This window comes from Pavona decussata, unplaced genomic scaffold, assembly GCF_977016875.1.
Source record: "Pavona decussata unplaced genomic scaffold, jaPavDecu1.1 SCAFFOLD_41, whole genome shotgun sequence".
In the NCBI taxonomy this organism is placed as follows: domain Eukaryota; kingdom Metazoa; phylum Cnidaria; class Anthozoa; order Scleractinia; family Agariciidae; genus Pavona; species Pavona decussata.
Window position 1 is genome coordinate 1270173 of NW_028145463.1, and position 14224 is coordinate 1284396.

Consider the following 14224-nt stretch of genomic DNA (forward strand, 5'->3'; position numbering starts at 1 on the left):
CTTGGCAGGCAAGCAAAATATGAAGCAGTCTGAGATCCAAAACGTTTCTTGCTGGCGAGTTCTCAGTATTACTGTTTTATATTGTTAAGACTGCGACCCTGAAGAAGACAGCACTGCCGAAACGTCGGTGAACATAAACCGAACTTAATAGCCTTAAAGAATACCAAAACCTTTTGTATCACTATTTTATGCCTGCGAATGGTAGACAAGCTCGCATTTCTGGCAATAACTAATTTTTCTGTCGTCAATTTTTTCTGAAACTTTTTAAACAAAAAGAAGATAATAGCTAAGTTAAAATAACGAGATAAAAAAGATAGGTCACCCTGCTCGTTTAGGAGGAAATAGCCATTTAGTTATTGACTACGCTCAGCATATAGGAAAACAGACTATGTTTTCAACGCACGCGCGCTAATGACGCAAGAAATTATGCGTAGCAAGAATGTGCAATGCAACACAATACAATGAATCACCTTAAGAGGACTACAATGAGTTTAGCAATGTATCCCCACTCAGAAAAAAGTGAAAAACTTCATTTATTTTACTCGGTGCTATGCCGGTATTATACCTTGTTTATGAAATGTTGTTTATATGCAAGAGCTCAAACCATCGTTAAACTTGCAATCGGATTCGATTCGTGCGAAGATATTCTGCTAACTTATTTACATAAAATTCTCAAACTCTTTAATAATTCATCAAAAGAAAACAAAGAAAATCACTTCCGTGACCGTGGTTTGGATATGTGATCCTAATTACCATAAAATTTTGCCAACTTTAGCCTTGAATTTCTCTTACAATTGTTGATCATTTGAAAAGCCATATCAAACACTCGAAAGTGTGTTTCATCAGACATCCAAACACCTCGAAGTCGTTTAAAAGAACTCGGCTGCGCCTCGTTTTTTCAACCTACTTCTCAGTGTTTGGATATCTGATGAAACACGCTTCCTCGTGTTTGATATAATACATCAAGCACGCAGGAATGCCATGGAATGAGATTTCAATTATTCAAATTCAACTCTTTTAGCGACCTCGACGTTAAACGTTTTCTTCATTCATTGATAATGATGTTTGATACATCGAAATGTCGAACAACGTTACTTTTAATTTTTCTTCAATATATTACACATCCTGTTAAAACAATAATACCATGATAATTTAAAATTCTCTCAATGATTTTCCTCTGTAAACAATTCATCCGTAGCCAGCTTTTCATATCCATTCTCACTGGCCCAAGGTTGTTTCTCACCCGATGAAAATAGCAGGTAAAATGTTCCACCTATGAGAAAAATTGCTCCATTTATGTAGAAAACTATTTTCCATTCCTCTGCACTCTGTAAAAGATAAAACGAAAAATAAGGTTGGCAGTCATTCATCACTCAAACAAATATCCATCCATCCATCCATCCATCCATCCATCCATCCATCCATCCATCCATCCATCGAGTCAGTCAGTCAGTCAGTCAGTCAGTCAGTCAGTTATCCATCCATCCATCCATCCATCTATCCATCCATCCATCCATCCATCAATCGAAACAGTCAGTCGTCTAGTCACTCAATCAGTCAGTCAATCAGTCAGTAAGTCAGTCAGTTGTCCATCCATCCATCTATCCATCCATCCATCCATCCATCCATCCATCCATCCATCCATCCATCCATCCATCCATCCATCCATCCATCCATCTATCCATCCATCCATCCATCAATCGAGACAGTCAGTCGTCTAGTCACTCAATCAGTCAGTCAGTCAGTCAGTCAGTTATCCACCCATCCATCGATCGAGTCAGTCGATTAATCAAACCAATGATACCCGTGAAACTATGGCAAAGCTCTCTAAACTCCCTTACATGATGTTGCGTAATAAATCCCGTAAGCGTCGGACTGATGATGCCTGACATCGTTCCCGCGGTGTTAGAAACGCCCATAAGTACACTAGCAAAGGGTGGAGCGATGTCCAGTTGATTCACAAAATAACCGCTATCAACCAATCCACTAAGGCCTACGCCAAGCGCCATAAAGGCCACGGCAAGACGCCAATCACTGACATATCCTGCAGCTATGGGAAACACCATCATGGGAAGATAGCCTAAGGAGATGGAAAAACAACAAAGCGCATGCGTTTAGTTAACATCAGGGTGGCCTCACTTACCATAAGGGGTGCAAAAAGTCGAAGGGAAATCGAGGGGCTGGTGGACCCTTGATAGTTGTGAATAGGCCATTTCCGAGTTGCTGTGAACCTCATTATGAAAGCGAGGCTAAGTGCAAAGCTTGTCACATGCAAATGCACACTTTGTTTGCTTTTGAATGAAAATTTTTTTCATGGTAAAAAACTTTGTACTTAGCCTCACTTTTATAATGAGGAGTCAAAGCAAGTCGGAAATGGTCTAACTGATAGCAAAGAAACTGTAAGAGGACGGTTAGCTGAGATGGCTAAAGTTTGCCACGAGTATATTGTAAATTTTACTTGCAAATAACTTGTCAATATAAATTGTGTAGTTAATGCCTTGAGAATAACTTGAATTATTCAAAACTGGATCATTGTATAATGCAATTCCAGGGATTTGATTGGTTTAGCGGCCATGGTATATGAGCCATTATACCATGCCCGAGGAATGGTGACCATTAAATTGTCTTCTGGTTAATCTTTCAAAGCGAAATCAGCAAGATCTAGCAATAATTCTTGATTGTTTTTAATATAACAATTATTCCACTGGCGCTTGTTGGGTATGAGACGATTATAGCCAACGAGGCGCGTATCTATCATCTCATATCCAACACGCGCTCGTGGAATAATTGTTAATTAGACCATTTCCGAGTTGTTGTGATCCTCATTATGAAAGCGAGGCTTCTTGCAAAACTTTTCTTATGAAAATAACTTTTGTTTGCATCATGTGAATGAAAACTAATTTTCATAATTAAAGCTTTGCAGTCAGCCTCGCTTTCATAATGAGGTTCAACGCAACTCGTCAGTGTTGTAAAGTCACGAAAGAGGTTGGAATCACTCAAACGTTCTTCGGAAATCTTCGGGTGACACTTGACACTGTTTTGCTAATGAGCAAGACGCCGTTGACACGATACAAAACCGCAAAAACAGGTGAGAAGTAAAAGCTAAACGATCCAGATCCGGCTAAATTAGTGGTTGGCTGAGAAATGGCCCCAAATTTTAGCTGGTAGCTGAGAAATGACTTATATTATAACTGGTAGCTGAGAGTTCAGCACCCTGTTACAGATCCTCTAAACCACAATTTCTACTCCCCTAACCCCTGAAGTAGCTACCGTAGTAATGTGTTCATTTTATAATAGTTGACTTGATACCATTGTATGCTGTACTGTGCGATAAGCAATAAGCTGTCGCGGTAGGTCTAATAAGATGCCGATGCGTTTAATCAGGAACATAATCACAGACCGAATTGGACGATACAAAATCCTGTTTTTATTCCATCGTGTCAATAAAGACATTTAAAGACGGTGCCTACTTTTGTTACTGTGCATACGTTCTGCGCATCTCGAGATACTCCGGTTTCCAGTTTCCTATGGATGGTGACTACTAATACAGGGATATTATTGCGCGGTTTAAAACTATGTGGAGAAAGCAGAACTTAGCAAGCGCTCTTATCCTTCCATACATTCCTTTATATTTTACAGCTTTCTAGGATTATTGTTGCCTAATTCAGTATTTCTAAAAAAATGCGTGGTTACTCCCAACTTTCTTTTTGTATTCCAATAGCCCTTGATTAGATCTGCTTTTCCCGCCCAGTCATAAACCGCTCAAAAATACTTCTGTATTAGTAGGCACCGTCCTTAGTTAAAAATTCACAGGAACGTCGTTTGATAGTTTCTCTTGAAATTCGTGAAAAAAATTACCTTTCAAGTGCAACCATCTTATCACAGCACGCATGATGGCGACTACTGTCCAATTACGTACTAGATATGGTCATAATACTCTCATCATAGCTACTGATAGCCAGTCATATTCGAGAAATTTGTTACAACTATGTCCAAATAAGGGGCTGGTGCGGTAAGGAATGTCTGTTAGTAGAGCAGTTAGTAATGTTTGTAAAGGTAATTGTCGCCATTTGATTGTTTTTTGTTAATATTAACCACATAAAAACAGAACTGGATGTATACCCATTGCAGTGAATAATTTTCTGACTGCTCCTGTGCTAAGGTGATACTTCCGAAGGTAGTCCGCAAGTTGTCCTCCAAGCAATATTACCACCAACGTGCAAATATATGGCAAGGCTGATGCACCTGAAGTCTGCCAGTAACGGCAAAACAATATCAGAAAGTCAACACAACTGCAAGTTATCGCACGTTTGGAAGTGTGTACATGGCCTTATAATGGTTAGGGCCGGGTTGTTCGAAAGCCAATTAACGCTAATCTACGATTAAAAGTAAATCGAGGTTTTCATCCCGGCCATTAAAAATGATTTTAAAGGCTCATTTTAAGCTAATGGTAAAGAAAAGTCTAAGGTAAAACTAAGGGACAAAAATCTTTAGGACGAATCCTTATGGATTAGTAAATATACTCAAATCAAAGTTCACGTTAACCCAGGATTAGCTTAATTGGGCTTTGAACAATTGGGCCCGGGGCTTCGAAAGGTCGAAGAGGGAGGTGGGCGGGGGGAGGGGGCAGTTCTTTGGAAACCTGGAGCTCTAAAAATTTTCACAGTGAATTGGAGACCAATAGAGTGTGTGCACGACGGCCATGTTGGAGGACCAAAACAATACAATGATCTTCCTTTGGGAAATATATTTTATTTTTATGCAAATATCTTCTATTGTTTTAGTCCTCCAACATGGCCGCCGTGCACACACTCCATAGCTTAGTGCAATAAGTGAAGCAGCTTTTCCACTTTAATCTGGGCCGAGTGCGTGAAAATACATGCAAGCATGTCGCGATTGGTTTGGTTTCGCTTCTCATTAATTAAGAAAGTCGCGAGACTTTTTCTAACCAATCACAAGGCCGTAGTTAAGCAAATCCAAAGCAAACAGATGTAACGGCGATAAGCGCGCGTTCGTAAAAGTCGCGATTGGTTTGGATATTATTTTTTTACTGATTCAGAACAAAGTTGCGCCAATTTTGCTAACCAATCACAGAGCATGGCAAAGTAAAAGCAAAGCTAACGCAAATTGTTTTCGAAACTTGAGTAAAAACTGCATTTTATAGTAATTGCAAAAATATTGAAAAGTTCACAATAAACTCACCCCTTCGATATCAAAATGGAGTCGCTGGCTAAAGTACAAAGGTAGGTCCGATAACATGGTATAATGACCCCACATATATGTAACATGTGCTACCACGATTGCCCAAAATGGCAAAGAAGTACATATCGCCTTCCAAGGTATTCTTACTTTCTGTAAACAAATTAAAAATATTGAACATAGATTAGCTGGTTCACCGCCGCTAAGTCTGGAAGAGAGCAGTAGCCTCTTCCAGTTTTGTTTCCCCCGCTGCGAAAAAAAGTTGAAACGAAAGCCGGAAAAGTCGTCTGCCTCTCTTTCTGAGTAGCCCTCATAGCAAGTGTTTTCAGGAGTTTTGTGCGCGATTTTTGCAGTTTGACCGCGCGGAAACTGGGACGAGAGCTTCTTTCGCTCTCGTCCCAATTTCCGCGTGGTCAAACAACAAAAAAAACGCACCAATCCCAACGAAACGTAACTATGCTTGCTACTTTAAGTTTACAGAGAGAAGCGCAAATGTTGTAAGTACCTTTTCATGCGTATCGTCCGCTAAACTACTTTCTATGTAATGCAGCTCTTCAGCCGCTATCCATCGTTGTTTTGCGGGAGAATTCGACACTAGAGCAAGCCACAACACAGACCATGTTATACCACTGATGCCTGCAAGAAAGGGAAAGAACGAGACAAGAAGTTCACAAGTATGTATTTAACGATAATCGAGACGTACTTCTGCTTATAGAAAACGAGTTGCCCAGCGTCCATGGCACCTGTACAGGAGGCGAAGATTTCATGGGCGAAATTGCACCAGCGATCCGGCTTGTAAAATTTTCACTAGTGTCGATTTTGCCCTGTAAATTTTCGCCTCGTCCGACTATCCGTCCCCGGGTGTCCGAGGATACTGTTTCAATCAATCAATCAATCAATCAATCAATCAATCAATCAATCAATCCATCCATCCATCCATCCATCCATCCATCCATCCATCCATCCATCAATCAATCAATCAATCTTTATTTATCCACGGTAGAAATTAAAGCTAGAAATCTTATGGGGCAGTGCCAAAAAGAAAAAGATAAAAATACAAACCTACCATCATTATAATCATAAAATCAGTAACTAATTTACGTACTACAATATTACAAGTAATTGAAATAGCATCGGGGTATTTACATCATAAGATCATAACAACATTCAAACTTTCCTGACCGTCGCTCTACCACTTGATCCATATCTCAGATATGTACAAAATCTAATCATAAGTATACAAAATCTGTGTCCATATGTTGCATGGTGGAAGGCGACTCGGCTGAAAAGTTCAGTTCTCTGAGATCTGATGATTGCGGAGCCTTCTTTGTGAAGGCCTTGATTCCTGTGCCATTTGCAAGCGGTGAGAGGAGATTACAGATGAGGGCACCTCGGTACGCGAATAATTGTTATTAGATACATAGCTCCTGATCACTCACCAAACACATAAAATATCCAAGGCCAACCAAAGTTAAAGGCGAGAAATCCTGACAGGAACATGGAAACAATAACACCAAATCTCGACCCTAAAGAAACAAAGGGGAACCTTTAAGTAAGTTCGCGGAGACATAGAGGTTTATGGTATAAATTGAAGGTTATCAAGAACTTAAAGGAAAAACACAAACTACACATGCGCATGCGTATCCTTACATGCGTATCCTAAAATGTGACCATTCAAATTAATGAAAGCTACTGTGCTGTACTTTTCTGTGGTGCTGTTTATTATGCTGTGCAAGGTGGCTCTAACTTTTGAGTCTGTGGATGAAATCCTAAAGTGTGACCATTCAAATGAAAGCTGCTGAGCAGCACTTTCCTTTGGTGCTCTTTGTTATGCTGTTCATGCTGGTTATAACTTTCGATTCTGTGAATGAAATCCTAAAGTCTTACCATTCAAATGAAAGCTACTGTGCAGTACTTTCCTGTGGTGCTGTTTATTTTGCTGTGCAAGGTGGCTCTTACTTTTCGATTTGTCGATGAAATTCCAAAGTGTGACCATTCAAATGAAAGCTACTGAGCAGTACTTTCCTGTGGTGCTGGTTGACTACTGTACACTGAACTCCAAGTTTTAACTTTGTGCGTGGTCTTGAAAGTAGGGTTTACATGAAAAATTATCCGGTGTGTGGCGCTTCTCAGTATTTTTACAAAACCTAAAATCAGATTTCAGTCATATAAATCTCTTTTTGGTGGTAAGGAAACTAGGAAAATGTTGTGGGACTGATTTATCTTGCAAAATAAAATGCGCTTAGGAATATTTGTTAAATATATCTGCCATTCAGTTGTAATATATACCTGCGGGATTGAACGTCGTTAATTTACTTCTTTCAAGTGGAGGAGCCCACTGACTCCATAATGCCAACCCAGATGGGTACACAACGCCCTGGGCAGTGAAAAATTAGATGAGGCATAAATTAGAGGTTTGATGAAACAGAAACACAAATAAATCATGGCAGTGATAGAGCGGTTTTCAATGGAGTGTTGTAAAACCAAAAGCAAAGTAATTTCTCTGGCCAATCACAACAGATGTAAACAACACAATCAGCCAATCAGAACTCGAAGTAAATACATGTAACCTGCGTCAAGCGCGGGAAAATGCGTGCGACCAAGTACGATTGGTTTTTGTTTGGCTTCCCATTGGTTGAGAAAATGGCGCGAACTTTGCCAACCAATCATAGAGTCTAGTAAAGCAAAACCAAGGTAAACGCGAATTAGTTTCGACACTAAATTGAAAACGCTTTAACCACAGATTATCAAACTAAGATGACTCCACACGATCCTGGAAAAGATACGAGTCGATAGGTGTGATTAGAAAAGTGCACTACACTGTTCTTTGGTCCTCGTGTTTCCAGACTAAACGTGCGTCATACAAAAGCAATTGCGCCTTAGGAAAATTCCTTCGTCGAGGGAAACCCCGCTGTTACTACTTCTGTCCGGTCCGTGTTACCAATACATGTAGGAATATCTAAGTACACTTACTGTAAATGTGGACACGACCTGAAAAAGTGAGAACAACAACAACAACAACAACAACAGCTTACAACAACAACAACAACAATATCAGCAACTTGGGAACATCTATTACCTCAGTCATTCCTATTGCAATCCTTAAGGCAATCAATACCCCAGGATGCGCACGCGCAGTGATAGGCGTGAACAGCGTCAACAGTCCACTGGTTCCCACACTAATCCCAATCAGGGTGGCACCACCCACTTTTCGCGCCAAAACACCGCCTAGCACCTGTGTTAGTATGTAGCCATAGTAAAATGCGCTCAGGATTATTCCTGCCAAGAAAATGACATATACATATTTGGTAAATCATCGTCATAAGATATTAACAGTTTTGGGCTATCTTATTGGTTCCCTACTCAGAGCATTAACCGGCAAGCCCGGTGGATAATATTTTTCGCGCCCTCTTATTGGCTACCCAAAATGCGGATATGGATATTATCAGACCTCTCCGCATTGTCCTGGATTTCCGGAAAACTAGTTATTTGGAAAACTAAAGGCTCGACAACCAGCCGCTGTTCGGGAAAGCCGGACCAGAGGGAGGGGCCAAAAATCGAGTCTAGCAAAACTGGCTTTTCCCTAATTTTCGTTCAGGTAAAATATTTTGAATTAATTAAGTATTTCACAAAACAATTGATGTATCAATCTTGCGATACTTAAGCAATAGCCAATTGGGAACTGGGCACTTCGTTGTCTGGGAGTTCGTTACGATCTGATTTCGTCCAATTACTGTCAAGTAGATGCAGTTTTAGAGCAGAATTTAAATTCTGCAGATCTCTCCTATGAAGTCTGAACATTGTTGTTTTTTTATCTGGATAGGATTGGACTCATTTGAATGGTAGATAAGCTGTCTAAAATCAAGAGATTGTAAGGTATTTCCCTTTTATTTCAGCTTACCCTGCAGCTTCGTATTCCAAGAAAATTCTGCGGGTTCCTGTAAAAAAAAAATAACAGGCGGGGAAAGAGAGTTGTAGAGTGCGTTTGAGTAAAATCAGCGTTTTATTAAAATGAATAGATCTGATACCCAGCCTCGTTCCCGGGCCTCAACGCGCCTTTGGAAGTAACTGAAGTTGGCTATGATGGCTTGGAGCCGAGCGCGTCTTACCGCGCCTTTCCGAATCCTGGGGTGCTAATTAAGGGCTTCCACTTACTGCAGATGACACTGCCCGCATGAATGGATGTTTAACAATGTGCAACTGTAGTAAGAAATTTTCTTTGCAGCCAGACTGAGAACTATTCAAAACTGAGGTCTAGTTCTTGTTCAACCAGGCACAATAACAAAAATTAAAATATCAGTAAACTTCAATATTATAATTGAAGGTTTGTCCCTGCGTTACTGGTCAGAAAATCATGCACAGAGCATGACTTCAAAAAGCTGGGAGTCTTGACACAGCGGCAAAATGAGTGCGCATGCTCGTCACGCGTGAGCAATCTTACGCGGCGAAATGGCGGCATTTTTAAAATTCCCATTGTTTGTTTTCGTTTCGCGGGGATAAGCCCAAATCGAAATAGATAAGGTTGCCGCTTTCAGTAAAGGTTCCTTCGAACTTCCTCTATCACATATCTTATTCAACAAAAAAATGTTGTGGTAACAGGTGTGAATTTGGCGATTGAAGTGGAGCATTCGTAATCGATTCTCGCTCGAATCACAAATCTGGGGAGCATGCGCACTCATTTTTCCGCTGTGTCGGGAGTCTTGTTATATAGACGGATGTTGACCACAACTCTTTTTATTCGCGGGAGTTGATTTTATGCTTAGGGCGTTATATTGGTTCCAGTTTGCTAGCGATTAAAATATGAGTGGTCCAAGACACCCACTGGATTATATATAATCCACCAAACTGTGAAAAGTACTGGAAAAGTACTACAAACATGTTAACAATACCTGTACTGAACTTCCATCTCTAATTACTGTTTGATTGGCCACCATCACCGCGATAGCAATACTGATGTTTACTCGCATGGCGTAAATGTTTGCAAAACCGAAAAAGCACAGCATGGCGACCATGTAGCGCATTGGGAGGACATGCGATGCGCTGCAAGGACATTTGTGAACAGCTTGTTCTTCTTCTTCGTCTCTTGTCATCTTGTTGCAGATTATTGTGTTCAGCGATTTCTTCTTTCACGTTTCTTGATTTTTCGCAGCTGTTTGAAGCAAACTGAAATTAAACAAGAATGTTTAGTGTTGGTGAAGCTATAGTACCTTAGTCAAGGGATGGGGAGGGTCGCCGAGGAGAAATTAGGGGTACTTAGAGCGGTTTCCAATTGAGTGTCGTAAAACCAAAACCAAGGTAATTACTTTGGCCAATCACAACAGACGTAAACAACACAACAATCTGTGTTAGCGCTAGCCGTTATTCCGGCGGTTGAATAAAGACAGTTTTCGTCTTTCTTTCAGAGCCGATGTTAATGACTGGCCTGGATTTGTTTATGATTAAAGACTCTTTGAATTATAGAAGAGAAGTCATTGCTATCAAGTGGGATGTCTTTGCATTGTTTAATTTAAAAAGGGGGTTAGGAGTACGCGAGCAAACTCTTTTGGACTTGAAGGAGATGACATGACCAGCTGGTCCTGGATAATAATCGTTTTTCATCAATTCCTATCTTTAAAATCATAAAAAAAGACTGTGGTTTGTACTCCCTTCCAGAAAATTGGTCATTATTTTTTAAGTGTTCTGTCTGATTCCGTCTCCAGCACAAATTATTACACAGCAACGTAAAATTTTCCAAGGTGTAGCTGGACAGTAAAGCTCCCCGGCCGCGCTGACGGCCGCTCCTCTAGAAAATCGAACGATTTTTCATTTAATTTCAATCCATCCCGGCGTTCGTTGGCTTCATTGGCTGTTTGGTTTCTTTTATGTCTCGGAGAAAGAGCTTGCGATGAATTCATTGCAATGGCGGTGTATTCGTCTCAACAACTGATCCTTTAAATTAACTAACTAACGCAGTCAATACTTTGTATCTGGTGGCCTACAGTAAGACACGCTGGACACGGTTGGTTAAGCCAAACCTAGCCAGGTATGTTATGCACTTATCTCAGCTAATTTAAATGCAGGCTTTTGTTATGACCTTGGATCTGTTCTTATTGTGGTAATTTCACGGTAATATTCGTCCAAGTTACTATTTTAACGCTCAAGGCAGCAGAGCGGCCGAATACAGTCGTAACTCACTGTCAGTCGTCCTAAACTCCCGATGCCTAATGACACTATACATCAATATGGTCTTACGGTGACTTTCAGGGATTTGTGAACGAGTTGATGATCCTTATTCAATGAGGTTAAGATTAAAAGAGCAGTGATCCATCTCCATAAACTGTTTGTCTTTCTTTTGAAGAAATTGGAAGTGATGTATAGGGGGCTTTAATATACGCTCGGTTAATTCTTGAATACTGATCAGTCATTTATGTTCAATACGTTTACAGCTACTCGTTTTTTAAGTCCGTTTGTAACTGCACTTCTCAAGTTTTAATGGGAGTAGAAACAAGCACAGGTTAGCTTATTTATTTGCATATTCAGATGTGCTCGGTCAAGCATGAATCCAAAGTTTAGTAGAAGTTCTCGAAAGCAAGTCCCTTTTAACTCAAGTAAACTAAAAGTGTGACACTCGAAAGAGTAAAGATATTGAATGTCAAATATGATCTTGCAAGATACTTTTTATACTTGAAATATAATTCATAAAATTGGATCGGCTAATGTCACTTGAATGGCCGCGTTAAGAATAAATCAGTGAATGTCGGTACAAGCGGCATTCACAAAACGAAATTCCTATGAGGGACTCTATACGGAACCAAAGACGTCGTGATGAATGGCGAAGGGCTGACGCTCGAAGCCGGTCAGCACTCGAATCTCAGTTTACGGTGGCCAATTTACCTTTATGTATCAACTCTGTTGATAAACCAAACATTTGTTTCTTCTCCCCACCGACACAGCACATTGAGTTTCTCTACGGAAACTAACCTCTTATCCTCATCCGTGAATGAAGACCGGCTGGATATCTAGACCTTCTTTCCCTTGCTAGATCAAGTGCAGTGCTGTTCATATACCCCGTTCACACCATCGTGAACATATCTTGGGGAAAACTGCTCGTTTGATTACCGATAAAGCTATTAAAATTCACCAGCGCATTTCCTTCATTTGAAATCAGAAACGCGACGTAAATAATCGGGGTTATTATGATCATACCCTTGTTTGAGATCAATATGTTATGTTAGTTTATGTTATGTATTTACCTTCAAAGTAACATTGTCGAAACGTCAATGTGGACGGGTTGTTGGATTTGTCGATCTAGTTTTTGTGAGACCATCACAGCTACAATGTCAAAATATTAAATATTTCTCCAACACCGAAATTTGCATAAAACCCCGCTGTACGATACGGGCATAATTTGCCTTTCTAGGAGCGGTCGCCGGGAAACAATACATCGGGATTAATGTCAGATTTCCTTTGAAAAAGTGTTCTCCGTTTAATAATAGAAATGGCAATGTTGAGAATCCTCGGATCAACTGATCCAACGAACCACGAACTTTTAATTAGTTTTTTTTAGTAATGGCCGTTTTTATACAAGAGGACGCATTATCCGTCTGGACGCCAACTTGGACAAACATTTGTTGTTCGTCTGGTTATGCATCTCTACTATAAAGACGGGCACAAGACGCATTATGCGTCTGGACGAACTATCTTCCGTTGAGCGTCATTCAAGACGAACAACGGAAGATAGTTCGTCCCGGACTGATAATGCGTCCTCTAGTATAGAAACGGCCAAAGGTTTCTGAATAACAACAAGAGTCTTGAAGCTGACAGTCCTCCCAAGGTACCAAAGAAACCCCACCCCAAATACAAAGACTCACAGAGCTTGGGGTACCTATGGAAATTCGCCACACGAAAAAAAATTCAACGCCAGCCATTGCTAAACTTGTTATTTTCTAAACTAGTACTCAAACTCAGTACAATTTGCGGAAAATTTATGGAGCCAAATGTCCGGCCAATTAAGTCTTACAGATGCCCCATCCCTCCAAGAGGATGTCAGTGATAGGTGAATTAGGGTGCTAATTATCGGCAGAAAAAGCACTTTGTTAACGGAATGCGCCTGCTAGCTGCCAATTTAGGAAGGTTGATACTACAAATTATTCAAACTTATATGGCACTTTCTGAAAATGATACGGTTAGAATTGAAAGAACTGAAGGAAGGCCACATCACGGTGACAGGCCCTCAAATTCGTGCATTCCATTTCGTGATATGATAAGCTGGCTACAGAAAAATCATTGAGAGAATTTTAGATTTATATGGTATTATTGCTCTAACAGGGTGTTAAATACATAGTTCTGAGTAAAATAGATAAATGAAGTTTTACATTTTTTTCTGAGTGGAGATGCAACGAGCAACGAGCCAAATCAGCTTTAAAATTTGTGTCACTGTGAAATCGAAATTCTCAATAATAAAAGCTAAAACAATCAACGTACAGCTACCGTCGAACCTGTATTAAGGACGATGTCTAGTTTTGTTACTGCGCATACGTTCTGCGTATCTCGAGGTACTCGGGTTTCCCATGGGCGGTGCCTACTAATACAGGGATATTTTTGCGTGGTATATAACTGTGTGGAGAAAGCAGAACTTAGCAAGTGTTCTTGCATCAGTGGTACCCAGAAAGATAATCGGGGGTAACCATGCATTTTTCAGAGATAATAAAGCTTAAATTTAGAAAAAAAAAACGCCATACATTCCTTAACATTTTATAGCTTTTTTTAGAAACATTGCTGCTAATTATCTCTAAAAGAATGCGTGGTTTCCCCAATTTTCGTTCTGGATTCCAGTAGCCCACTTTCGCACATGGTCATAAACCGCGCAAAAATATTTTTAGCTGAATACTGATTTGACGAGTTTTTGCGTTATGTTTTATCAATCCGTTTAAGACTTCTCCTTTACATGTCATACCATTTTATCGTTGCAGTTTCTTAACCAAGTAAGTGATTTTGTAAGCGTTTTTGTGCATAAACTGCACACTAAGTTATCAAATGTTGTATA

General features: G+C 40.1%; 1 protein-coding gene across 1 annotated transcript; it reads right to left on the reverse strand.

Annotated features, from left to right (window-relative positions):
- Window positions 1-79: 79 nt before the first annotated feature.
- LOC146482942 (sialin-like) lies at window positions 80-12554 on the reverse strand. Its single transcript, XM_085106481.1, has 11 exons — window positions 12432-12554; window positions 10089-10362; window positions 9101-9137; window positions 8279-8478; window positions 7489-7576; window positions 6639-6725; window positions 5705-5835; window positions 5203-5352; window positions 4123-4252; window positions 1842-2080; window positions 80-1328 (listed from the first exon to the last, which is right to left on the reverse strand). Exons 2-11 carry the CDS (start codon window positions 10287-10289, stop codon window positions 1164-1166), a joined length of 1428 nt encoding a protein of 475 aa, XP_084962607.1. The 5' UTR covers window positions 10290-10362; window positions 12432-12554; the 3' UTR covers window positions 80-1163.
- Window positions 12555-14224: the final 1670 nt, after the last annotated feature.

Excerpts from the sequence above, each read along its gene's own strand:
- LOC146482942 (XM_085106481.1), bottom strand. The coding sequence starts at position 10,289 with ATGACAAGAGACGAAGAAGAAGAACAAGCTGTTCACAAATGTCCTTGC. Across the intron at positions 9,138-10,088 it reads GAGATGGAAGTTCAGTACAG|GAACCCGCAGAATTTTCTTG; the intron begins GTATTGTTAACA and ends TTTTTTTTACAG. Across the intron at positions 5,353-5,704 it reads CGGACGATACGCATGAAAAG|AAAGTAAGAATACCTTGGAA; the intron begins GTACTTACAACA and ends ATTTGTTTACAG.